At 43.7% G+C, this 26836-nt stretch overlaps 1 protein-coding gene across 1 annotated transcript; it reads left to right on the top strand.

The window, feature by feature from the left end:
• Positions 1-21758, top strand: AKAP2 (A-kinase anchoring protein 2). Its single transcript, XM_026061557.1, has 3 exons — positions 1-2314; positions 10507-10685; positions 21666-21758. Exons 1-3 carry the CDS (start codon positions 34-36, stop codon positions 21756-21758), a joined length of 2553 nt encoding a protein of 850 aa, XP_025917342.1. The 5' UTR covers positions 1-33.
• The last annotated feature ends 5078 nt before the right edge of the window (positions 21759-26836 follow it).

Genomic DNA, 26836 nt, shown 5'->3' with positions numbered 1-26836 from the left:
CCAGCTAGTGTGCTTGCTACAAAGGAAGAGAAAATGGAAATTGAAGTTCCAGTTTCTGAACACAAAAGCATCACCACAGTGGCTTCACCACATCCCGTAGACAATCAAACCCACTTCTTTTCCCCTGCTGCCAGCCACAATGGACTTAAGGACAGGCATGAATCTCTGGACAGTGAAGTTGCTAAAGAGATCAGATATCTAGATGAAGTGCTGGAGGCAAATTGTTGTGATTCTGCTGCAGATAATACCTTTAATGGGACATCTTCCCCTGAACCAAGTGCGGTCTCTGCTGTAGATGGTTCAGGAACATCTGTTAATGTTACCAACGATTCAGTACCCAGTGAAAGGGATGAAAATGTCGCTGACAAGCAGACACCCTTGGTGGTTGAACAGAGTGAAGCTAGTATAAATGATGAGAATCTGAAATCTAATGGCCATKCTTCAGGGGGATTGAAAGAAGACACCAGGGACAGTCTGAGGGTGCCAGGGAGTCCCGCTTCTTCAAACAGTTCTAGAAGATCTTCTAAGGATGGAGAAACAACTTTTACAACCCTTAAGAAAGAGGCTAAGTTTGAACTACGAGCCTTCCATGAAGACAAAAAGCCATCTAAGCTCTTTGAAGAGGATGATGAGAAGGAAAAATACAGGGTCCGGAAAGTGAGACCATCAGAGGAAATGATGGAACTTGAAAAGGAAAGAAGGGAACTTATTAAAAGCCAGGCTGTCAAGAAAAACCCCAGCATTGCCGCCAAATGGTGGAACCCTCCCCAAGAGAAGACCCTGGAAGAGCAACTGGATGAAGAGCATCTGGAGTCCCACAAGAAGTACAAGGAGCGCAAGGAGAGGCAGCAGCAGCAAGGTGCAACACCAACATCCCCCAAACAGGTCAGCTGCTCCTTTGTACCATCGGAGCCGGTCAGTATCAAAAAAGAGGATATTGTCACAGAGCAAATTGATTTCTCAGCTGCCAGGAAGCAGTTCCAGCTAATGGAGCATTCAGGTCCATCTCAGGGTCAGGTCCCACCAAGGCGATCAGGGACACCCAAAATGTTCTCCATCAAACCCTTTTACAAGAGCCTCAGTTCTTCACATGTAGACAGGCCACTGTCCTCCATGGCAAGACCTGTTTCTGTCTGTGGACAAACAGGACAGCTTGAGAATAATGATGTCACTGTTGTCAAAGCGCAAAAGGTCTCCTGTACCTCAGAGGATGATATGAATGCTCAGACTAACACTGCTGACCCAGTAAGAGAGTTACCATGTAGTGACAGCTCCAGAGGTGGTCAGACCTCAAAACTGTGGTCAGAGGATGGTGAATTCATGAGTGCAAGAGCGGTCTTCACCATGGTGAAGGATGACGGACAGGGTGTGCTAGACCAATTCTCAAAGTCAACCAGCGCCTCTTCCCCTCCAGAGGAATTGGACTCTGGCTTGGATGACTTGTCTGTAAGGTCTCAGGATACCACTGTCTTGGAGACCCTTTCCAATGACTTCAGCATGGACAACATCAGTGACAGTGGCGCCTCCAATGAGACCATGAGCGCCCTCCAGGAAAGCTCGCTGGCAGATTTCTCCCTGCCACAGACCCCCCAGACCGACACTCCCGCAGAGTGCAGAGGGGAAGGCGTTTCCAAGTCATTCAGCGACCCAGGCTTTGACTCACCTTCCTCCACCTTGGCAGACTCCATGCTGATCGATGACCAGCTGGAGTATCATGCTGGCCTGCTAGTTCAAAACGCGATCCAACAAGCCATAGCTGAGCAGGCAGACAAAACAAGCCGTAAGCAAGAGAAAATCATGGCAGAGCAGGAGATCTCAGTCGAAGAGCAGCCAGCCACTGGGCCAGTGCCATGCTCTGAGGAACAGCAGAGCCCCACATTTGAGCCACCCCAGGTGTCTTCTCCTGTTCAAGAAAAAAGGGATACAATACCAAAGACTTCAGAAGAGGAAGACTCAGGACTCAGGGAACGGAAGACTTTGCAGCCATCACCCATATCCTCAACCAGCCAGCCATTCCTTGTGGAGGAAAATAGGCAAGAAGTCAGCTATTTTAGCAAGTATTCGGAGGCAGCTGAGTTGAGGAGCACCGCCTCCATCCTTGCCACACAAGAGCCGGAAGTGACCATGGGCCCTTTTAAGTTACGGTCGAGGAAGCAGCGGACATTGTCGATGATAGAAGAAGAGATCAGAGCAGCCCAGGAAAGAGAAGAGGAGCTGAAGAGGCAGAGGCAAGGTCTACAGGTCGCACCGAGCCCTCTTGTGAAGAGCGCACCACCCCTGCCCACCAGAACAGTGTCTTACAAAACTGCACCAGGTAAGAGCCCAAAGCGTAGAAGGGGAAATGAAACATCACTAAGGTCAGGTCAGATTCTTTCTTTGTCCTTTTCAGGTGAATCTGTCATGTTTGTTTTGCCAAGGGCAGAAGGGTTGCCATGATTTTTTCTTCCTGGAAACAGAAATATTTGGGGAGTGGGGGGAAGGGTGTATTTCCTCTGGAGGAAGGCCCATGACAATCCCAGCTTTCTGTCTGTGAGCATGCATATGGACATTTTTGCTTTTTCCCACATGTATTACATAAGGAACTTACCTACTATACTGATCAGTCTATAAAAAACCTTAGCGCTATTCATCTCATGCCATTTCATAACGTCATGTTTGTCACCGTGCTGGTCAAATCACCCACTGAAATTTAGGATCATCACCTGGAAAGACAGCAACATTTTTCACAGCTAGGTGACTATTTGAAAGGTGAGCATACAAAGACGTTTTTTATTAAGGCTTTATATTCTCTTATAAGTCATTAAGGAACTGTAAAGCTTGCTGAGACCTACAGATTTGGGGGGGGGGGTTGCATCAGATTTCTTTTTGTATTTTGCTTTGCTGTTATCTGATATTTCTTGTTTTTTCTAATGAACTTCTGGTAAAAAGGTCTCCAGAGCTGTGAGATGCCRTTCAGTACTGGAGTTAAATAGGAGTACTGGAGTTAATCAGAAAGTGCTTAATAGATTCATTGGAAGTCCTCTTCTTCTGACTGATTAGCTGTTGTGTTCATGTGCTTGCATTCACAACAGTTACAGTGTAAAAATCAGTAGTAAATTGCTCTCCCTTGTCCCTTTCAATAAATAAAACCAAGATCTCATGCTTTCTTAATATATCATAAAAAATACATCATAAAAAACAGAAAAAGACAAATGCCCAGCTTGTTTCTTCGTAGTCATTATTGTGAAGATAGATCTACATATACTTTAGAAGTCCTTAAAAGATTTTGTCAACAGTGATCTTCATGAAGAAATGTAAAATTAGCCAGAGTGCTTAAAGTCCATCCTTATTTCTGGTGATGTAAATATGAGCCAGAGATGCTTGAAAGAAAATGTGGGGGATGAGCCTTTTCTTTTGAAAGCCATGGCAAGCTTGAGTTGGGTCTGGGTTTAGTCTGTTGCCCAACCTGATTTTGAACTCGGAGTGTTATGCAGTGCATAAATAGCTAACACTTGGTTTTGTTTCTTCTGTTAAGGGAATGATTTTAGTCTGTGTTTCTTGCCAAGACATGTAACAGATGTGATAATTTCTTTGAAGTGCTATTATTATTATGCCTATAGAACAAAAATATTTGGAAGGGAATATCTGGAAATTGTAACAAATGGGTTGTTTTGAGTAATGTTGTCTTGCAAGATGAGAGAGACATAGGACCATGGGCCTCAGCTAATATAGTTCTTTGTTGTGAGGTAAGCTCAACCCTGCCTTCAAAAAATGCTTCATCTTTAGTTTGAAATGAGACTTAGATTGGTTGCATTTGACTTGCAAGTAATTTTGGAAGGACTGCTTGTCTTCAGTGCTTACTTTAATGGAGTATCTGGGAAGACAGTGTACCTCTGCTACTTCTTATTTCTCTGGGTAACAAAGCATTTGCTTTGAGTTTGATGTTAAAATGTTCATTATAAATTACATTTTAATGAGAATGTTAAACTCATAAGGAACCATTCCAGACAGTGTCTTTTAAATGTCCAATTGTTCTATGTTCAGGAAAATAAATGTGGATCTTTGGCCGATRACTCAAACTACTGCGATTTGCAGCTGGTAACAATTCAAAGAATTACTTTTTAAGGAGATATGTCTGTGACAATCTGTAAGCATAGCATCCATAAAAAAATAAATAAATAAACATTGCCAACATTGCTCTYAAATCTGCTATTTCTGGTGCTGTTTTAAACAGTGGATGCAGAGTTCTCAGCTGTTGTAAATTAGCCAGGCTCTCTTGGTCTTCCAGATTGAATAGCCTCAGCTCACCTTGTCCTTGCTGTCCCTTTATTCAGCTGCATGGCAGCTAAAGTTGCAGTCTTTATAAAAGAAAGGGAGAAAGGATACCATGTAATCCTTAAAGACTGCAGCAACTTTTTTTAATACATATTTACAGTACCTTTTTAATATTTACAAAAGCAGGGGCAAAAGCTGCTTCAGTGGAGGTTGCAAAATCTGACTGTAAAGCTTCATTGACTGTCAGTTACAAGGTGATTTATAGAGCAGAAACGAAAATCTACTTGTGATAGTTACTATAAAGAGTGTGATGTAAAACATGTCTGATGTTGTAATATCTAAATTCACAGAGAAAAAAGTAACGATGATTGAAGAAACAGGCGTTTCTGTCACCAAAGTGCCTTTCCTAAAGAAAGAAGTAGCACTCTTCTTTTAACATCAGGGTACCTAGGCAAAAAGGGATTAAGGGGTCATGTCTAAATTTGAAAAATCTGTAACTAATCCTAAAATGGGGAGGCATAAATTTACCAGAACTCTTTTGAGAAGATGCAGTGATTAATGTCATTAGAAATGACCTACCTATCAGGTTGCTTTTCTGCAGTAGACTGGGCAGAGCAGCTTTACTAGGACTCCTAGTGGTCCCCAGTTGTTTATTATTCCCATCCGATCTCACTGCTTTGAACTGTCATTCTGTGGATAACAGAAACACGAACCACAGAAAAAGGACTGCAGTGAACTGAGCTGCTATTTTGACTGAAGTGTGGAGGATTAATGCATTCATGTGGGYGTACGTGTGAAATAGCTGCTAATTACTTCAGATAACAAACAAGCTGTTTTTGCCACCCTGACACACAACTTTCCATCACAGACAGTGACACTGAAGTTTGTGTCTGCCAACTGCTCAGTGCAAGCCAGGGTGGCTCCCAGTAATAAACCTTTTTACTGTTGACATTTTAGGTATTTCCCATAGTAAAGGTCAGAAGGTACAATGAGTATTGAGGAAAATGCTTATGTATAACCAGTGTAAGACTGGAACACAAAGGGAGAAAAAAGCAATCAGACAGCAAGCATCCTTTAAAACTGTTTGGGCTGTTGAGAAGCAGCCTTTTAACCCATCTTGAGCCACCAGAGCAAGACATACTGTAATTTCATTGGAATGAGGACTAAGTGTTGTGCATACACAGGACAGTACCCTCTCCAAGGTAATGTGAGAAAGGAGAAAGAAAGAATCTTTGCGAACTTTTCGCAAAAAGTGACATTTGCATGAGCAAACCCAATAAAAGGAAAAACATTTGCTTCAGGGTGCTTAAACATAGAGATACTGTGCATCCCAAAAACTCTGTGGAACTGTATTTAAATATGAGCAGTTCCTAGGCTATTTTGCTGCAGCACCTGCAGCACTGGGCAAGGTGTTGAGTAGTCAAATAGCAATGCAGTGGTTTTCCTCTACCATATGCAAGGCAGCACACATTGCCTCCAGGCCAGAATGTCAGGGACCCTTCAATAGTTTATTTAAACAGGATGGTGAGTATGTGACATGAGATGCTCCAGTGTACATTTGCTGGTGTGGTCCCTTGTTCCCTTTATTATGAGTACTTAGACTATGAAGAATTCGCATCTAACTTGATATAGTTAGTACCTGGCCCTGGTAATCCTGTTCATCATAGGAACTGTATTTTTGAGCTATGAAAATCATTACACACAAGATTTTGGTTCAGTTAAGGCTTTTTTGTTTGAGAGAAACCCTTTGTGAATATTTGCCGTCTCGTGACCAGCCATGGGAAGTCCCTAACATGAGAAGCCATGCCTAGTAGAAGCTTCCTGAAGCTGCCACATCTTCTTTTTTGACATTTGTGAATAAACCTCTGCCTCACAAGGCAGAAGGCCTGTTGCACTCCCTGCACTCGTGGGCAGGAGCTCAGCACTGTCTGCATGCACATCAGGGGGCACTTGTGGCCAAGCAGCCATCTTCTGTCATTCCCAGTTAATTAATTAGATGGGAGAATTTCAGTGGATGGCAAAAGCCCGGGGGGGTTGTTGCAATTTATGGATGCAAGTAATCACTGATCTTTAAATTTCAGATAGCCATTCCTCCCTAAGGAATATGTGCGTGCTGGCTTTCTTCTCCTCAGTAACAGCTGTAGATGTAAGTCTCTGTCAGAAGAGCCACTTGCTTCTGAAACCATTTGCTGCTCTCATTTTTCACCAGTAAATGCCTACTGTAAGGAAACTTCTCAGGTTCTACCACAGCCTGAAGATACTTTTTGCGGGGTGAGAGGAGAAGCAGAGACTTTGGGACAAGGTATTTTCACTGTCTGTGGGCAGTACAAAATTTCTAATGCGCAGCATAGGTGTAAAGAATAAGAATCAAGTATAATGCCCATGCGTGAACACCTTTTTAAAAAGAGAATTTTGGGGAAGGCCAGAGAGGAAATGAAGCCTTTGATTTTATGGAAGGAACCATTTCCTTACCCCTTCATAAGCATTAGTATGAAAAAAGCAAAGTTCCTCATTCTCTTCTACAAGGATTCTTCCAGGGTGCTTATCTGTTACCCCCTGAGCACCTACAGGAGAGCGTCCTGCTGGATCAACGTCCTACCCCAGCTCATTTGTCAGTTATTCTCTTATTCCCTACCTAGTGGAAAAGGTATATTAAATGGAAAGGTCTCAGAGTGGGGCAACAGAGTTGTTTTCTTCTGCTGGTGTGTTTGCATATTCGTGCTGCTCAYTTGGTGCTCAAGAAGATGAAAGAGGCCCACCTTTCACCTGAAGTGGTAATGAGGCTCCACATTACCAGAGGGGTTTTTTTGCACRTACTTTAACCATCCCATGGCTCCAGCAMTGACTAGTTTCCTAAAACAACCTGTCTTGCTGAAATACCTTCTTTTGAAAGGTATTTTTAAGGTATTTTCACTGTTGTACAGTTGTCTTAAAAATGCAGACAGTGTCTGTACAATAATTGCAACTGTTAGATGTGTGAAATCCCATTTCCCCCCTCTCCTCTGTACTGTAGTTACTGCTACATGCTTGTACTTGGTACCTGCAGGTTACTTCATGGTGATGAGTGCCTTTGTCCCAGAGCCTCTCCTCAGCCACTTTTCTTTGCCCTTGGTTTTGCATCCAGCCATCTGGGCATGCACAGCCTATCACTCCTCAGATTGCAGTGAGCACTTGGATGCCTGTCAGGCTCCAAGGGGTGGATAAATCACTTTCTTCAAAACTCCTCTTGCTCCCCAGAACTGTGCGGAGGTTTTGCTTAGGACGAAACTGGTCTGGACCTAGCCCTTCCACACCTTTCGTTTTGCACAGAGGTGTTTTCCAGCCACCAAACTGGGACATAACAGCAGCTCTGAGTTCCCTCTTCTCTGAGCTTCTTTCTCTTCCCCTCCCCAGGGCTAAGGAAGAGCATTCTCTATAAAAACAGCTGTTCCCTGCCCCCAAATAGCACAAGAGGCAGGAAATGCAGAGAAATCAAATTCCAGGAGCTTCCTGGAAATTCAAATTCCCTAGTTTCTTGAGGCCAGAGAGTGAAGGGAACTCTCGCCAGAACTGAGGTCATAGAACATTTTTCAGAGACCCTTTAAAAGAGAGAAAAAAAAAAAGGTGAAAATTACAGGTGAAGATTTCAGATGTTTTAGCTTGTACTCAATATGTTGCAATAGCTCCAAAAGTGGCTTCAAGGGACTACCTGAAGAGGAAGGTACTACTGATAACTACTGTTAAACTGCAATGACGATTTGCAGGCTGCAGTTTTGCTGGTATCCCACAAGTGTGATCCTATTTCCTTCTGAGTTAGACCGCAGCACCATGTTTATTCATTTTAGATTTGGGCAAGGATCACCAGCAGTGTCTATGTGGATCAGGTGTGAGTGTATGACCGCAGAAAAAGAAAGAGCCTGTTAGCATGGCATCTTATGATGGGTTTATGCCTTTTTGCTAGATGCATAAGGACATCTACTGCACCTTTTCTGGCTGAAAACCTGCCAGAAGAATATTAACCCACCAATATTTACAACACAGCCTGAACTGGCAAAGTAAGTCTCTGCTGGATCACAACTGTGCTTCAATTTCATAGTGTTTTTCTGTGGTGGTTCTGAGAGCCCTGGAGCTTCAGCCACCCCATCATCTAACCACAACCTCATCAAGGGTTTTGCCAGTTACTTCTGCCAGTGTTTTAACTGGTAGGACCTCTCTCTTTCACCTGCTTGCCTTCTTTCACAAAATTTTTAGGAACTTAAGAGAGAGACTAACTTTTCTGTCGAATGTAGTTGAAATTAGGCCATGAGTTGCCAAGTTTTTAGTGGAATACAAATACATACGCAGAGAAAATGATTGTGTAAGTTTCATTTCTTCTGGATCCAAGCCAACAAACTACCATTTTGCTGTGGGGGAATCTTTTTTCTGTCTTGGCTTCTCAATTTCTGAAAAGACAGCTGCGACACTGTTCAGTGCAACGCTGTGCACAACATGCCCCAGACAGGCGCACAGTGCTGCAGGATTGCTGTAGCAATACAAAAATTGATCTCCACCCCCCACCCTACCCCCAATCAAGGGCAGATGGATCCTCTTGGAGAGATCCCTTTCAGAAATGCAGATTCCCGAAGCCTACACTTTGCAGTGTTTTCCAGAGGGAACAGGGGTAGAATGAGCACTTTTCAGGCGAGGGGTTTGTCTGTGGCTCCGAGCAGCTGTGACATGATGCCTGAGTCCTTGGGGGAAAACAAAAAAGCGGGTGGACAACTGAGAGGCTTGATTCTTCCCGTATTGCCTGCATATGTCCAAGAGAGTTATTTATTAGTGTAAAAGTAAAATAATGCAGCAATGTATCTGGCCCCTAATCAGGCCCCTTACTTTGAATAGATTTTTTTGCCCTGGATCTGAACAGCAGCGTGAAAGTTCTTACTTTTTTCTTTTGGATAGTCTTAGCTAACATGCATGGATGCAGCTGGAGGGCTCAGGACCTCTTGTTGGTCCCTATTTTGGCAGTGTACTTCTCAGATATATGTGGGGCCAGGCTGGTATAACCAAGAAGAACCTGGGTCTGTAGAAATGCACCCCACAGCTCTGGAAGAGCAAGGCTGGGTTTGGGGATGAAATCCGAGCCTGATCCCTGCATGGGCCAGTTTAACCTAAGGTTGTAACAAGAAACTAATGATACTGGGATTTTCCATACTGGTCAGAAATGAAACAAACCCGACAAGGGGATTTCTTGTAAAAGGCATCTGTAGTGTTCACTCAAGTTTCGCTTCTTCAAAAATAAATCTGTCTGAGCGTTGCAAGAGCTTTCAAAACTGCTCTCTAGTGGTTGCCACGGTTATGACACTTTCTTGAGGAGCAGCTGGATTTTTCATTTGTCTCAGCAAAACAAAGTTTGATTGAAAATCCACCACAATCCTTCTGGTTATTTTACTTATTTATGGTTTTTTTTTCCATTATCTCCCCCACCTCCTTCCCCATTGCTTGGACAATCTGATTTCCAAGAGCTTCCATGTCATGGAAAAAGGAACCTGATTTTACTTCAGGATTTCTTTTCCTCATCATAGCGTATGTTTCATTCTGGTGTGAATAGATGACTTTCTCCCCAGCCAGAAGAGTGGGGGTCCTCAGATTCTTCTGTCTCAACAGAGGGGGGGGGGCACAGAGGTCACATCCCTTTCTGCATCATGGTCCTTTCCTTCCATCATCGCTTCCGGAGTACACTCTGCACTTGCAGAAAGTAGTTCCAAGGAATAGTGATACTGGGAACCTACCCAAAGCCGTTTAGCTCTTAAAAGCAGATAAGGAATACCAAAAGAAGAAAAAGAGTCAGCAGGGTTTAACCAGACTGCCTTCTTTGGACTTTTGAATGAGTGCTCCCTGAAGTACAGCTCAGGATCCTGTGCATTTTATTGTCTGAGCCAGAAGAAAATCACCCTGTAATTTTCCAGGTCATGAGTCCTGTGRGAGGGAGCGGGGAGCCAGATACTACTGTAAGCACTAGTCGTRGGTTAGATCTGCATGGTATAATTTGGTAACTTTGCTAGGTTTTATAAAAATATTTTGTAATCTGTTGATATAGTGGATTTCAGGAAGAAGGGGCCCCTTTTAAACACCCGTTGACCATTCTGATTTACCAGATTGCTTCATAAACTTCATTCCAGACTGTTTCTTTACTCAGACCTTGATGAAAATATTTCTCCAGTTGTATTCTTTTAGAAGCAGCTTGCAAGGCCATTCATTTAGAAAGGATCATTCCTTTTCATGTCATTGCAGGAAAGATAGAGAAGATCAAGCCTCCTCCATCTCCAACCACCGAGGGCCCCATCTCTCAGTCCGAGCTGCTGCCCGAGGAGCCTGCAGGAGCCCAGCGACCTAAGAATTTGATGCAGACCCTCATGGAGGATTATGAAACACACAAAACTAAAAGGCGAGAAAGGATGGATGATAGCAGTGTAAGTACACTTTTCCTTTTCACTCTTTGCTGTGCAGTAGATACCACGGGTCATGAGAACCAAGATTCAGAAAATAAAATATATAGCTACCTAGAACCAGCTCAGATCATCTTGCAGGGGTTTAATGGAAGGATAAGGGGTAATGGGAAGGAAAAAAGAGTGTTAATGCAAATATAAAAGGCAAATCATATTAATTTTCATTTTAATTAATTGATTTTATTTGAGTTAATAATAAGGGCAGTGAGTAGCTGCCCTGCAATTGGCCAGCTGCTATAATTCACACATCATGAAGACCCTGCAGTGAGCCATTTTAGCTGTTCTTTGACCTTTGTGAATCAGGCATGTGTTCCTGCTGTGCCTGTTGACTCCCAAAGTCCAATCCCAGTGTGCTCAGGGTTTCAGTGTAAGCGGATAATTTCCCCACAAATGGTCTCACACACTGYGGTGGTATTGGATGGGGAATGTTTCAAGAATTAACTTGGATTCTTCAATGGACAGCATGCTGTTTCCCACTGGAAATATTGTCTTTCTTCCACACAAGCAGAAATGGAAAATTGGCCCAAGTTCTGCTTTCAGTTTATGAAATGGGTGCCTGCATTTTAGTGGTTACTGTAATAGAGTTTAACCCAATTATGATGTTCTTTACTGGAGGCAATAATAAGAGCAGCTATGAATTTCAGAGCTGAAAGTATCAAAATGTAGGTGCATACGCTATACAACCTGTTTCCCAGCAAAGCACAAGCTGTTTCTCATTCAGACTCATTAATACTGTGGACAAGGAATGCAGAATGTGTAAGTGAAATATWAAATTCCTTGAACACACACAGTTGTTAAGCATTTGTKGAAGCAGCCACAATTTTCCAGGTATCTCCCAGACATTTCAGAATGACAATCCCAGCTCCAAGGAGCTCACACTCCAAACAAACTGCTTTCTAATAACTTTCATTTAGAGGTGGAGTCTTACAAGGTCTATAGAAGTGAAAGTGTGTAATGTCAATACTAGCACACATAAGTCTGGCACTTTTTAATCACTGCTGATGAATATTATGCAGTAGCATAAGATACTTAAAAACAGAAGGAATGACATGACATTGCATTTCTGCTGGTTAACTTAAACACAGTAGAAGAGCTGATCTGAAGTGTAAACAGATTAATTTCTGACTTACACCAGAAAATTGAAAATTGAAAAARTTCCCACTGGCTTCACTGGAGCAAGATCAAATTGTTGATCAGGCTCCCTGCCTCTCTATAGAAGGAAGCTCACACAAAGAAACTTGTCTTATTCTGCCTGACAGTGGGGTCATGTCTTGCGAATAAGTTACTCTCCAGTTTCACCTCTCTTTCCAGAGCACTCTGTCATCTATCACCTAATTTCACCTACTGTAAGGGCAGTTTTTATTAACACCTCCCCAGTATTTCCCTGGGTTTCCGCTGTCCTGAAGTGTCACTGAATGTGGCTCAGAGCCATTTGGGAGACATGTCATGTGCTCCTTCTCATTCCCTTTGCAGAAACTAGGAGTAACTTTTTTTAAAGTAAGAGGCATAGGACTTAGGTAATCAAAAGAAAAACTGGTCCTCAAGAACCCTGCAGTTGACTTTGGTCARTCTTTTGGTTTAATATCTTGGCACRGTGGAGAAGCTGCTTTGCTTAAGAGGTAATGCTCAGCTGCACACTCATCATGTGCTTTTTCTTGACCGTCATGATGAGTGAAGGTGCCTTACCCAGCCCRCTAAGCAGTGGTTTGTGGTTGAAATCTTTTCGCGCAGTTGTGATGTAGTTACATGCTGTTTGWTGTACGTGTTTTAGCACATATGAGACATTATAAGATGTCATTAGTGTGAAAGGCTAAACTCTCTCTTCTCCATTACATGAGTGCAACTCCGCTGATGTTTGCAAAGTTGCACATGTGCCTCCTAGAAAAGAAGTTGGCCAGAATTGCCTTGTCTCTTCTTGCAATTTGAAGCGTGCCCTGATGTCTTGACTGAGAATGCCAGTCTGGGCAGTGTCTCGAAGAAAAGGCATGCTGTGGGTATCAGCTCAGCTGTCCACTGCTGCTAAAACTACTCAAGCACTTAACTACCCAAGGGTATACTGCCAGAGCATTAGTACCAGTCAGACAACTTGTGGGCCAGATTATTTTCTGGAACAAATTGTCAAGGCTGCATTGAATTTACAGAGCCCCACTGAAATCCTGTAGAGTTGCAGTTTGTTTTCATTCTCTTGTTCTCTAAGCCCATTACGTGTAGCCAAACACGACTGACACTCTTGCTGCTGCCTATCCAAAACCTTATTAGGGACAGTATCCTGCAGAGTTCAGGGACAGCATCTTCAAACTAGCTGCAATGTTTGCTTTCTTTTCCCTGTCTTTTTCTTCTCTCCTTTTGTAAATAATTCCCACCATGGACAGGAAAAAGAGAAATCAAATTAGAAGTGTGCTTTGCCTTGCTGCACTCGCACCACCAACCTAGTATTTTACATGCCAGGCTAAGCAATAATTATTTAAACAATAAGTAGTTTTGATTCGTCAGCAGAGGCCTTTTGACAATGTGCTCAGGAAAAAGATCCCTGGATCAAATGAAACAGAATAGCGCATCACTGGCCTGTTTTAAAAATGTATGAAATAAAGTGTGGGAAGGAACATAATTGACAACCTGATAGGCAGCCGCCACTTTGGGCATTAAGTCCTGAGAACTGGACTGTGGCTCAGCATTGCTGTTTGTTCATGAGGAGTAGCAGAGACTTCCCCAGATACCAGGAGGAGACAGTCGCTGTGCCACCGTGCTCTGCCGCACCTTGCAACCATGCAAAGCTGGACAGAGCCAGCACTGCAGGTGCAGAAGTGAGCAGCCGCAGTTACGGAGATGGGATTGTCCAGAGGTTTAGTGTCCATTGACATGGAAATTCTGCAGCAAATGCTGAGCAAAACAGTAGTACTGGCGTTTAGAGCTTTGGTTTCTTCCTACACAAAACACACCAAAAAGCAGGAGAGTAGTTTCAGCAGGACGTCTACCCCAGCCTCTGCTGTAAACACCACTGCTGCTGTCATACATCCCAGCTCCAGCAGTTGCAACGTGGCAGTGCCTGCTGGGGTCCCGGGTCTGCCTTTCAGAGACAGGGCAAATCAACTGCATCTGCTCTTGGAAGAACCCTCCTGCTCAGACCAGGGGCAATTTCTTCTGAAGAGGATGTGTTGCAGGAAAGGTGAAGGCAGGTGAGGAAAAAGATAAGAGAGCAGCAGCAAGAAAGCTGTTCAATCACCAATGGTAAACAAGACTGAGACTGGCCAAGCAATGTCATTAAAAAAACGCTGAACTGACTAATCTTTTTTTTTTTTATGACACCAAGCTGCTTGAAATCCTGTACTCTGGGATGTGCCAGTCCTTGCAATTTCTTTATTTTGTTCTTGTTTCCTAGTTGTAACATGCTTGTTCAATGTACTAATGCTGGTCTTTTCCCTTTTTACCAGTACACCTGTAAATTACTGTCTAGCAAGGTTACTTCTGAGGTACTTTTCAACTGCTTGTTTATTTTTGCTTCCTCTTGCATGGTGATTCCAAATGCATGTTGCTGCAATTTGCATTTTCATGCTGTGTGCCAGTGCTGTTTCATATCAAAACYGCGATGCAAATGGGGGATATTCCTTCTTATCTCCCATAAACAAATATTTGTGTGGCTGGTTTTCTAACCCTTGGATTCTTGTTACAATTTCTGGAGTGGGAGGGATTGTAATTAGAGGGATGGGAGCTGCTGCCCAGGACTGGGACATTCCTGGGATGTGAAATGAGAACTCTTCTGCTCTCTAATCCCTGCTGTCATTTAGCTGGCAAAGCTAAACCTCAAGCACCCTCAGTTGCTGAAGAAAAATGCTGTGGCTTTCCTTTATCTGCAATTATAGTGTATATAACAGTATCAAAATACACAGCATTTTGTAAGAAAATCAACACACCAACCTTTCATCTTTGGAAGCGCAGTCAAATCCAAGCTTGCAGTCTTCATTTGGTGAATTTTGTGTACTTGTCCTTGTCCCTGTGCGTTATCATATGATGACTGATCACAGTCCCACAGCTTAGCACCAATGTTGGTCTCTGCTTAGAAGAGACCCAGACCTACTAAAGAAAGTGTGTTTTCACTGACACTTTGGTGTTTTACCACAATGTGTGAGGCAGAAACTTGCACAGTCTTTATCTCTGCAAAGCTGGACTCTGCCAAATGCTTCAACTTTAGGAGCAGGAAGTTGATACCAGCTACATTTTTGCCATGTTTTTAGGGATTATGTGTCCAACAATGCGGACACTTGAATTACCTGTGATTTTCTATCTATGCAGATGTGTGCATAAATCCAGACCCATCTAAGAGACACAAACAGATCCTGATGTTGACTTTCATCTGTCCAGAATCAGTGTTTCATTACAAACACATACTTTCTGCTATTTCTCCAATTCCCTAACATATTTTGATCACATGAGCTGCTCCAAGACAAGTGTCTGAACATGTTATGTCTTCAAAAGTAAAGCAAAGTAAAATCTAGCCCATTTCCTGTTTATGAGTGTGTGTTTGTCTCACTGATACAATCCAGTGATTTATCTTGTGTAGAACATCTACAGAGATTTAGTCAGTCCAGGATCAGTGTATTTTCCGAGACCTGGTGTTAAACATAGGCTGAGCCTCTTCTCCCTCATAATATCTGTGAAATAATCTGGGTTACAGTTATGAGTAGTCAGTAATGGCCAGAGCATCTGATGTGGTGTAGGAGGCAGAAGCTCAGGTGTGGATTTTGCATGGCTAACTCACAGCCCCTTCTGCTGGGAACGGTTACATGTCTTCTTATAAAATGGATATTGACACAGGGAATGGTAAGCTGGAAAAGAATGGGTGTAAATGGGAAAGGTGTGAAAGATGAAAACTGCTGTTGTAAAAAACCGTGATTTTGTACAGGGATGAAAATATGCCACCTGCATWATCTCCATTATTAAGCCTCAGTCTCCTGAAACCGTTTTTCAGTCCCAATCCTTTTGATAAGGGTTCTCAGCTGCAATCAGAAATCTCTGGAAAGAAAAGGCTTATCAGCACTGCGGCAGTCCACTACCACTCTTAAACAGGGAGTATTCCCTGCAAACCTAAGTTAGATGGTTATTTCAGACATAGAGGCAATGCTCAGGACACCGCCGCTTCCCCTCCATTATCGACCCCGTGGTTGAGCACTGGTTCGTTCGCGGGAGCCCCCCTGGTCCCCTGCAGCGCAGGCAGGTTTTAGCGAGCTTCGTCGCAGTCACCGTCGGCAGCCCCCGAGGCTGGTGGTGGGCAGGGAGGGACTCTCGTATGGTCAGTCTCATACAGCTCCGCTCATATGTGTGACCCAGCAGCAGTAATGAACAGCAGCCTCTGAAGTTAAGCTGGATGCCCACAAACCGCATAAGTCTTTGCTACTATTTCATTCATCTGATGTGGTTTATCGCCTTAAAAATCTTAGAGCCCGTGTTAAAAGCGCATCCTTTTATTGTTTTAAAGAGGTGGCTGATAACCTGTATGCACGCACATGTACACGTTGCATTTATCCTTAAGGTCTTCTACTTTTGTCTTTTAAATTTACCAGGCATTATCCTGAGTTTACTTTATGCCCACCATGCTGCAGGAGATATTACAGTAAAGTGATATTTAYGGGATTTTTGAAAGTGGCCGCTAAAAATTTAAGGATTACAAAATAGAAAAACAACAGACCGTATTTGGTGGCAGAGGACACATAGTTTATGTTCTAACAGTGACCAGCAGTAGCAATAGCAGGTTCTTTCTTCATAAATAAATTTTTGTTTCAGATTCCCTGCTCCTCACTATGCTCACTAAATTTCTGATATATCCAGGGATTAGCACTATRTAGGTACAGTAAAGAAAATGTCTTTATACTGAAGGAATAGATACTATTTGTCTTGCAGTAGTTTTAGTTGTCTGTTAAAGCATTTAGCTTTTCGTTACTGGGAAGGAGTGGTCATGTCTACAGGAACAGTCAGCTTGCTTCCTGCATTTGTGTTTCTGTTTTTTTGTGCACTGTGTGCTTCCATGAAGGTGCCTTGTGCAATGTTTTTGTGCATGGAACTGGTAGAATTTAGAGACTCCGACATTTGCATTTTTTTTTCTTTGCTTAAAGCTTCTTCCAGATCCAAATGGGAAGAAGCAGTAAAACATTAGGCACCAGAAACATCATTTTGCTTCCACATCAGTGTTGCTGCTACTATTAAATAAAAATGAGCCTGTGCAGCATAGTACTAAGTGCCATTGAGCACCAGGTGCTTGGGATAAATATGCTCTGGACTAAAGCATATCCCTGCTTTGCTTCTTAATAACTCGTTACTAGTAAGAGAGTAGCTATGGTTGCATCTGTTGGAGGGAAATGGCTTAACTCAGGAAAGACTGGTCTCTGTCTCTGTCTCTCAAATGGATAGATTAATCTTGAGCCTGACTATGGTAGCTGTTTCAGTCTTCTTCTTTTTTTTTCCAAATCCTCAGTATCTTAAATGAAATCTGTCAAGAAAGAGCCCTCTGTAATTCCTAGCAAGAACTCAGAGCTGCAGCCACGAGATCCACACATCAGTTCTTTTACAAGGGGAAGGCAAAGAACATTTTTTACAGCTCTGTATATTTTGGTATATTTGTCTCTCCTTCACACTTATTTCTGCTCTCCAAATTCTTCTTTTAATGCAGCTGGTGGTCAAATTGTTATTCCTGTGTGAGACATATTTTATATCACGTTGCTTTTTTCACTGACATAGTATTTCCTTTATGAGATACCATGAGTCAAGCATCCACTTCAGGATCTTTCCTGAGCTTAAAAGCCAATTTTAGTAGTCATTCTAGACAAGTGATAAAATGCAGAGAACAGCAGCAATAAATGAGGTGTCTATTCCCATTTCTGATCTTCAGTATACGCCTTTGGCATGTGGTTATGTGCCTAACTGCCTTAGGTTGCTCTGGCCACCCAAGCCATGGTTTGACAGGATGGGGATAATTTTGTGGTCAGCTACCTCCACTCGGTGGTATCTTCAAAGAGGCTGCGGAGGTGCGGCTGATGCCAGGGGCTGGGACTCAGCAGCTGCACGAGTATTGGGCAGCCGCTTGTTCCATGTACAGGTCTGTGAGTCCAGTCTGTTTGCTCCCCTTGCCAGGGCGCAGCAGTGTTACTCTCCAGACAGTGCACAAAGCTGTAGGTGATTTTGGGTCCAGCGTGCAGGTGTTGAATTTAGGCCAGGCCTTTGCGGTTGATGCCGAATGAAAACCGCAGTAACCTCACAGGCAGAAGGGTGCAAGCTGCTTAGGGCTGTCACAGGGTGTGGGGGGGCTCAGATTTGGAAATCTTCACCCCAGAAGGGGCCCTACTGGGCTGGTGTGCTCAGCRTGGTGACACAGGGCATCATCGGTGAGGGCATTTAGGAAGTCTTGAGGTAGCATTTTGCAACATGGCCCAGAATGGAGTATGTTACAGACCTCCAAAACAAGCAGAAGACTTTCCTTCAGCCTGCCTTGGAGAATCACCGAATGCTGGATTCATGGTAGGTCTACAGCCGATCCTGGTGTCTGCTGAGAATATTTTACAAGGGAAATCAAAGGGTGCTATTGTAAGCAAGTGGCTTCTTGGATGATGAATGCAATGCTACGCTGAGGAGACCTGATCGTCCACTCAGTCATTGCAGCCTTGTACTGCAATTACCACATTGTATTCTGTACAAGATGTAAAACTGAAGTGGAAGAGTAAAAATGAGGGCTGTTTTAGATCAAAAACTCTTTTCAGTAAATTAAAATAAGCCTTCTGGCTAATGGCTAAAGAAGCTAATGTAAATGGATCTTTAGCTTAGAAGCCTCTGCTCTAATATTTAATAGTAAGTCAGATATGAATACTTGTTTTCATGCAAAGGCCAAGTCCATGTTCAGTGCCCTCTCACTGGGCTGTCAGCGCTGCGCAGAGCCCAGGGGGACAAATGGTGCAGGCAGCAACACAACGTGTGTGGGCAGCCTCTCTCCCCCAGCCCACGGGTGCTGCATCCTGGGGCGAGCTGCACTGCCCTTGGGTGGCAGTGGCACCATCCCTGGGCTTGTGGACCTCACCCGAACCTTCAGCATGAAAGTAACAAAATTTAGGGAAGTAAATCCGTATAATATGTTCACAACATTAAAATGATCACAGCAGTGTTTTAGCCATCATGATCTAGGGAGAAGGGAGAGGAAAGGTTGGGATGAGGAGTAACAGCTGTTTTTGCAGCAACTGGTGAAGTTTGCAGAGTGGACAAGCTTTTGGGCACATGGGCAGACAGGTAATAAATGGAAGAAAGCGTGTTCTCCCCATCACGCTCTCTTTTAAGACAAAGAAATGCTGACTGATCCAAAGCAGAAGTCTGCACAGTTTCTGTTTCAAACCAGCATCAAAGACCTTTGCAACATGTTGGTTTCCACCAAGGTAGACAGTGGTCAGAAACTGTAAATTATGTAAAATTTATTTTATATTCAGCTAGCCTAAATCTAAAGGCCAAATTCAGCAGACAACATTTAAGTATGTCATTACTCTGTGACAGCGGTAATTTCAGTCTGAAATTTGTGCTGAATTTGGTATTTTTTCACGTATGTTTCAGTTCCCAATGGAGGGGAAAAATGGATTTTCTTCATTTTCTTTAGTCATTATGTCATGCTGACCTTGCTGTTCTGCTGCCCAACCATATTTGCCTGCTTGCCATCTAAAAAAGTCACTGTGTTTTTCCAGCTCATTGCTAACCCTGGAGCAGCTACCCTGTTGTCTTCTTCTGCAGAAGATAATAAGATGATACATACACTGATGTCCAATCCCAATTTTGTTTCTCCATTGAGCCTCTTGTTCAAAGGGTCAGTTCCTGTTGCCATTTCTTGTTTTTGGCAGTCAGAATCCCAAATACTTAATTTAAACCATCAGTCCTTGGTCTTGCACCTGGAGCAGCCTCAGTACACTGCTTGTCAGGTGATGTCTCAGATGGATTTTTTCAGTGTTTTGTTGTTGTTCTTGTTTTTTAGTGAAGTGTTAGGTTTGCAGGCATATTTGCCCTCTGCTGGATGAAATGTAAACTGCTCCAGCCTGTTCCCACTTTCCAGTGGTGGCTCTGCAAAATGTGGAGATGCGATTTTGAGCAAAATTTCAGCAATTAGTCCTCTGGGTAACCTGGACCAGCTTTGTAGTCCTGCTCAGTGGTAGGAAAGCAGCTGGAGCTTCAGATCAAAACTATCTCTGTTGGCTGAATTTTACCTTTAGTTCTGTGTCTTTTTTCATGGCCGTAGTTGAAAGAAACTAGGAGGACAAAGAAAATAAAGGCAAAGAAGTAAGAAAGCTTGCCAAACTTCACCTTACCTTCAGTTTCTGAATGGAGGTTTGGGCCTTAAGTTAGATCTAGAAGGATGTTTGTATTCCCAAGGAAAATTATGGCCTGTAATTTGAGCTGATATTGTTCAAAGCTGATTTCCCAATGTTACCTGTGTAAGAGCCTGTAGTACCTGTCTACTTTTTCAACCGTAGCTTATTACAAGCTGAAAGGGCAAATTCTGCTCACCCATCCCCCTTCAGCTGTGCATTAGATCTGGTAGCTTTAGACTTAAGTTATTTATTTTCTTTATTTTTATTCCAGTCAAGACTTAAGATCTCACTGCATTTGGCTTTCTACACACAGGCATGAAATATAGCATCATCCTTTCCCAAAAAGCCAGTTACTCATCTGGAGTCATACAAAATGGGTTGCAGAGCAGCTTGTACAAACGACAGGCATTTGTTCAGTGAACAGTCTGAGATAGTGAGCTTTGTTTTCTGTTGTTTGTTTTTTTTTTTAATTTGACTCTTTAAACATCTCCAAAGTTTGCTCCTCTGTCAAGCAGAAGACGGCATGCGTTACGGAGCAGCTTGTGGAGGCAACTAGGGGGCTGAAACGACAGGCATTTGTTCAGTGAACAGTCTGAGATAGTGAGCTTTGGTTTTTGTTGTTTGTTTTTTTTTTTAATTTGACTCTTTAAACATCTCCAAAGTTTGCTCCTCTGAGCGGACTGGCTTAAAACCCATTAAGGCAGTGGACTTTGGTGCAGCTTGGTAGTTTGATCAGATGGCTGTTCTTCAGTGTGGGTCAGGAAATACCACTGCCATGTGCTTCTTCGACAAGGTCCCAAGCCCCTGTGCGTGCCCCCACTGCCATTCATTGTTTGCAGAGGAGTGCAACGCCTAAACTCCACACCCTCACACCTGTTGTTCTACTCTGAATGTCTTTTTCCTGCTTCAAACATATATTTAAACTGTTTCCAACTTTCTTTTTAGTTGTTTTTGTGTGTGCATCGTATACGTATGAATAGTATATATATGGTATGTATGTTTATACAGAGAGATATGTGTAAGTATATATACATATATATACGTATCAAAACATATGTATATATTTATACATGTATGTGTCAAAACATATGTATATATTTATGTGTGTGTGTGTGTGTGAAAAACATATGAGTACATGAGTGCCCACCTTGGACCAGCCTCTGCAGACAGCGGAGGCCCTCCTTGTGCAAACCCCCTTTTCCGTGCACCAGGGGTGGCTTTTCGCTCTGAGCGCGCTGCAGCCGCAGCGTTGAGGCCCCCTCCCAGCACGGCCGCAAGCCAGAGACCAGGAGCATGGGGTGCCCCGAAGCGAGCACCGGGCTGTGCGGCCACGGCTCCCGAAGGTCCCCTAGGGTGCAGGGACAGGCGATCTGCCTCCTCTCCCCCCCAGTGCCACGGCTTTTCTCGGGGGCCTTCCCACCAGCAAGCACGTCATCACGTGAGCAGCCCCGGTTTGCAGCCCCACGTTTGCATGCAGAGCCCGGCGCAGGTAGGCTCTCTGCTCCGCACATGGACGTGATGCGCGGCGCACCCCAGCGCTGGGGCCTGGGCCGGGGCTGCAGCCGCGGCTGTGGGCAGCTGAGTGACACGGTGTTTTCTGCTTTTCTTCCTTTACCAGGTCCTGGAGGCGACCAGAGTGAATCGGAGAAAGAGCGCTCTGGCGCTGCGCTGGGAAGCTGGCATTTATGCCAACCGGGAGGAGAACGAATAAGAGTGCCGTAGCGTGAAGAAGGCGGGTAGGGACTGGTAGACGAAAAATAAAAAAAAAAAAAAAAGAAAAAAAGGAATAAGAATAAGCAGTAGCATTTTAATCCAATATTTATTAAAGATACAAGAAACTCAATGATGCACATAGACACAGAAATGATCCGTCTCCCAGCAATCCTAAAACAACAGGAAATCCCACCTGGAAAACACACGCCCTGCCCCCCCCCCTCCCTTCCCCCCTGTGAAGTGCGGCAGCCAGGAGGCCACGCGGCGCGGGACCACGCGAGGGATGAGCAGGCATCGTCCCCGCGGGGAGGAGAGGCCGCAGGCGAGCGGCGAGGCCAGCGCGGAGCGCCACGGAGGCTCCGGCCGGGGCTCGCACGTGCGCTTCCCTGGGGATTTACGGCGCGGCTGCGTGGCCGGGACGCCCGCGGGGTGGCCCCGGGCGGCAGCACGCGCGGGAGCGCACGGGCTCGCCCGCCGCGTCCTCGTCTCCCRCCGGCGCCACGCCAAGAGCAGCAGTGTGACCTTGGTGTGCTCTAGCCAGCCGTGAGGCACCACGATATTACCTCCTGTTGCTATTTCTTTTAGGGGAGTGAAGGGTGGGGTTTGGGACTGTGTTTTGTTTTGGTTCTTTTTGAGGGGGGGGATGGGAGTTTTGCTCCCCTTTCTAGTAATTTATCTGTTTAAAAGGAGGAAAAAAAAATGGGGATGCAGTTATTGCAAATGTACAATCCAGTAGACTCAGTAAAATAGTCCCTTGTGTTGCAAACACAAGCCATCATAATTTAGGAGTGGAATAGATGGGGATGAGAGCCAAGCCAAATGGATTATCTTAGCTTTAGGATCCTGTATGCTTGCAATATCACCTGAGCTCCAGGTTCTCAGAGCATATTTACATAGAAAAGTTTCTAAATAGAAAATCTGTATTTAGTGGGTGACAGCTATTTTTTGATGGTGGGGAGGGAAAAGCATGGCTGTATGCATAAAAGCTATAAAGATGGATAATTTGAAGTAGAAATGTAGTGGGAAATGAATGCAAATAAAGGACATTTAATTTTTAAATGAGGCAATAATTGAACTGAGCCAGACTCTGGCCTAGAAAGAGGTATGAAGTAAAGAAGAAAGATAGTTACATCTTTAACTATATTTATACAACGTAAAAGGCCTTTGGAGTTAATGTAGAGTGCTTTATGGAAGTCTTCAGGTTTCCAGGCAACAAAAAAGTTGAAGGGGGTAGTGAGTGAGAAAGAGTGAGCAAGGAAGAGCACACGAAGAAAATAAGCATTATTTTTGCCATTCAACCAGTGTTTTCAGCGCTACAAGCAAACCGTAGAGCCTTTAGTTATTGCATAGGCTTGGGATCAGCAGTGAAGGATTAGTGTGAGTCTGTGTGTGAGTGTGGGTGTGGGTGTGTGTGCGCGTGTGCTCGTGTGTGAGCAGGTGTGAGAGGGTGTAAGGGTGTGTGAGACTGGCATACTAGAAAGAGTACGGAGGTGGTTGTACAGATTATTTTCTCCAAAGCTGTTTGCCAGCTGTAGGGGTGAGTGAGAATTTCTTTTTTTCTGAAAGGGGATATTAAAAAAAAAAAAGCACTGAGTTGATGCAGTATTTGTGATATTAAAATTTGACCCAACGTGGTATTTGCATGAGTCACAATTGCAAAGTATTCACCAGTTTTGTAACCTGACAATTAGAAAAAAAAATGTGGTATTTATTCTTGTGCTTTGTATTTGTATGTAGTGTAGAGGCTGTGGGTTTACTCTTTCTTTTCATGCAAAGCAATACAATAAGAATATTTTACACTAGGAATCATAATTTCTGGACTAGAAATGATCAAGTTTGGGAGGGAACAAGAAAAAAAAAGATACTGAGCTTTTTCTATATATAATGCTCTATCTTTTTTTATAAACAAATAATTATTATTTTGACTTCTTTTTAAAAATCAGCTAAGATGCTGGTCCTCTGTTAAGCCTTTCCTTGGTTTCATGACCTGCTATGCTGTTTATTCTGAAACAGTGAGCTCATTTAAAATGAGTACCAATACTGTGAACATATTTCTGGTGCTTTTCTTAACCAAGTCAGAGCTTGCAACCAAATGATCCTTGGGTCCCCCCACCCCTGTTTCCTCCAGCATGTGCTTTCACACATGCAGAATATCTTTCATGTTCCTTTTTCTCTGTCAGTTGACACTATCATTTGAGGCCTATTTTCAGGGAACTGTAGCAGATGTGATTAGAAGTACCTGTTGACACAGTTCCATGAATTTTCTCTCTAAGTGCTATTTAACAAAAGAAAACCCTTTTGAAATGAGAGTTCACTGTGAAAAAAAACAGCGAGCTTGTCTCATGAATACTCTTTAAACCACGGTGCACTGGAGTGCACCACATATATGGCAGAATTATCTACCTAAAGAAGGGGGCTCGTTGTTCAAGACATGGCGATCAACAGTAAACTGTGATTCATGTCTGTAAGCTGGGTAGATGTTACCATAAAACTGTAGGAAAAGCAATGCCACCAATGCAGCAGTCCAGTAGGATCATCCGACATGTAGCAGCATTCATGAGCTTCACACATCTGTGTCAGGAGGAGCCCTGGCTCCCTCCACGCTTGGGAAGGACATGGGCGAGCCTGGAGAAGGGGGAGTTTTTTGAGCAATATCTTCTAGCATCCTGCTGGGGATGGCCCATGTATTCATGGTGAGATGGTCTTGCATCAAACCATGCTCTCCTCAGTTTGTCCTGGCCCTTGCTCCCTGAAATGGGGCTGCTCTGGGCTGCCTTGTAGGGAACATGCATCTTTCTTCTTAATTTTCTTTAGCCTGGAGATCTGCTCTTTCTTTCGTTCTCTCATTGAAAGTCACTAATGTTAATCATTAATCACGGTGCATCTCCTCATGCTTTGCCACATCCTCCTCTCCCACCACCATTGCCGCTCGGTGTTTGAGGTGAGAATTAAATCTCTGTCCTCGGAAGCAGATGGGGTGGTGGGGAGAGGCCACGTGGGAACCCTTTGCACTAGAAGCATTTGCCTTCACCCCCTGCAATAAGAGTATTTGCATGGACCAATTCAGGACAGCTGAGCTTTCCACCCAGCAGTGTTTTTCTCTTCCAGAAATTATGGAGACTCATTGTCAGCAGCACACATTCGGTGCTGTGGTAACGGGAGTGCTATGCAGTTTACTCGCCTCTTTGTTATTTCATTTGCATGCTACCAAGCTTAGGTGTTTATAAGTATATGCCAGTAATACATATCTATCTATATATACATATATCAAATGCAACAAAGGAGCACTATTGCAGAATTAAGTTTGTCTCCACAAAAGAAACACTCAGTTCTTTCCCATGTCAATGACTGGTTTTAATGAAACTGTGTATTGAAAAATAGTTAAGCATTAGCTTTTGTGATTGTAATCAGTTTGGGGATATGGTGCAGGTTTTCTGAACAATTCTAGTTTTAAAAGGCGCCAGTTTTGGCTTCATGTTGCTCCGTATTGACATAATTTGACAGAAAATACAATAACATTGATTTGTTCGGCAACCAAAAGATGGCATCCTTGTCATGACCAGTTCAACAATACCTGGCTTTCTGTATATGTTAACCACTTCAATGTTATCCTGCTTCTGTTTTTTAGTGACTGTGAGGCCTACAATGCAAGTATATAATTATTTTCTCATTAAAACAGAAACCTGTGTTGTGTTTCTATGAAGACGGCTGTTCCTTCACGCTGCTGCAGTGCGTCGAGGCAGCGCCGACCGCCAGCCCCGGGAGGTGGTCTGGGTGCTGCAGCTGCGGGGGGAGCCCCGGGGAGAAGGAAGGTGCATCCCTGCCAGCAGCAGAGGGGAGGGAAACGGTGGCTGCTGTGCCCGCTGTCAGAGCGGTTGGTCTTCTCCCCAGGTTTTCGCTCTTCTTCTGCGGGACTGAGGCTGAGGACAACCAGCGATTTCAGTGGGAGCTGGCAGGGCCCAAATGCAGCATTTCAGTCACGCTCCCTTTAACACGAGCCCTCCTTCCTATTTCCCTGGTGCACACTGCATCAGAAATGCCTGCAGAGACAAGTCACACGTGGCTTTCCTTCCTTGTTAGTGAATACAGCCAGAAGTCAGAAAACAAGCCTTTATCCATCCATTCTAGGCTCTGTATATATGCATAGAAAGTTGTTACTATCTCTTCAACACATGATCTAGGAAAGACTTTCTACTTTCATCTCCCTGTCCCTATGGTGTGCTAAGGAGATTGCTTCAAGGACTTAACTGATCCATAGTGGCAAAGGATATTCCTGCTGGAGAAATCCCTTTGAATTTTCTGAGAAATAAAAGCAGAAATCATACCTCTGAGGGGGAGCACATTTAGACATTGTAAAACTGACACCATAACATCAGGCAGTTCAAGCAGCTCGGAAATTTTCACAACAAATTCTGTTGTTACGAGCTGTTAATATTTATTCTAATAACAAGCACTTGGAACATCTAATATTCTCTGTCACCCCATTGTTCAGCCAAATGGCACTTGCGAAGCTTTAGAGTATTTTGGCAAAGAAGTCAAGCAGTAAAAAAGAATCGTTTCAGCCATCATTTCTGGGGCAGTCGCATAAAAGGTGAGACTATCCCACCCTGCCTTTGCACTGACCAACAGAGTCACAGGAACGTCCATTAAAACCCAAGCCTTTTTTTTTTTTTGGGGGGGGGGGGGCAGGGTGGACCTGGGATACTTTATGAATATTTAGAAAAACTCATGTCTGGAATGTTTTAGGCATATTTAATCCAACTATGGCCAGGCAGTTAATATAACCTAATAAACCTCCGTGACCACAATTCTCAGCTCTGGTAGAGGTGAATGTTGAGGTTTTTTCATGAACAATTAGCCTTGCTCAGGTGTGTCTGTGGCCAGTGGTGAGAAAAGCAAAAAAAACCACCACCAGTCACTTGGGCTTATTTTAACTGACTAATTCAAACGAGAAGTTGTACACAGACATCCTGAACTGAGCAAAATTTTGCATGCATGTGTTTCTTTGGGCGCAGCATGGAGTACCTTTGCAGGTCATGCTCAGAAGGGGGGACACAGCTGGTCACTCCCCAGGCA

Source organism: Apteryx rowi, unplaced genomic scaffold (genome assembly GCF_003343035.1).
Source record: "Apteryx rowi isolate R43461 unplaced genomic scaffold, aptRow1 scaffold_182, whole genome shotgun sequence".
NCBI classification, from domain to species: domain Eukaryota; kingdom Metazoa; phylum Chordata; class Aves; order Apterygiformes; family Apterygidae; genus Apteryx; species Apteryx rowi.
Note: the sequence above shows the minus strand (reverse complement) of the source record. Positions and strands in the feature narration are given on the sequence as shown.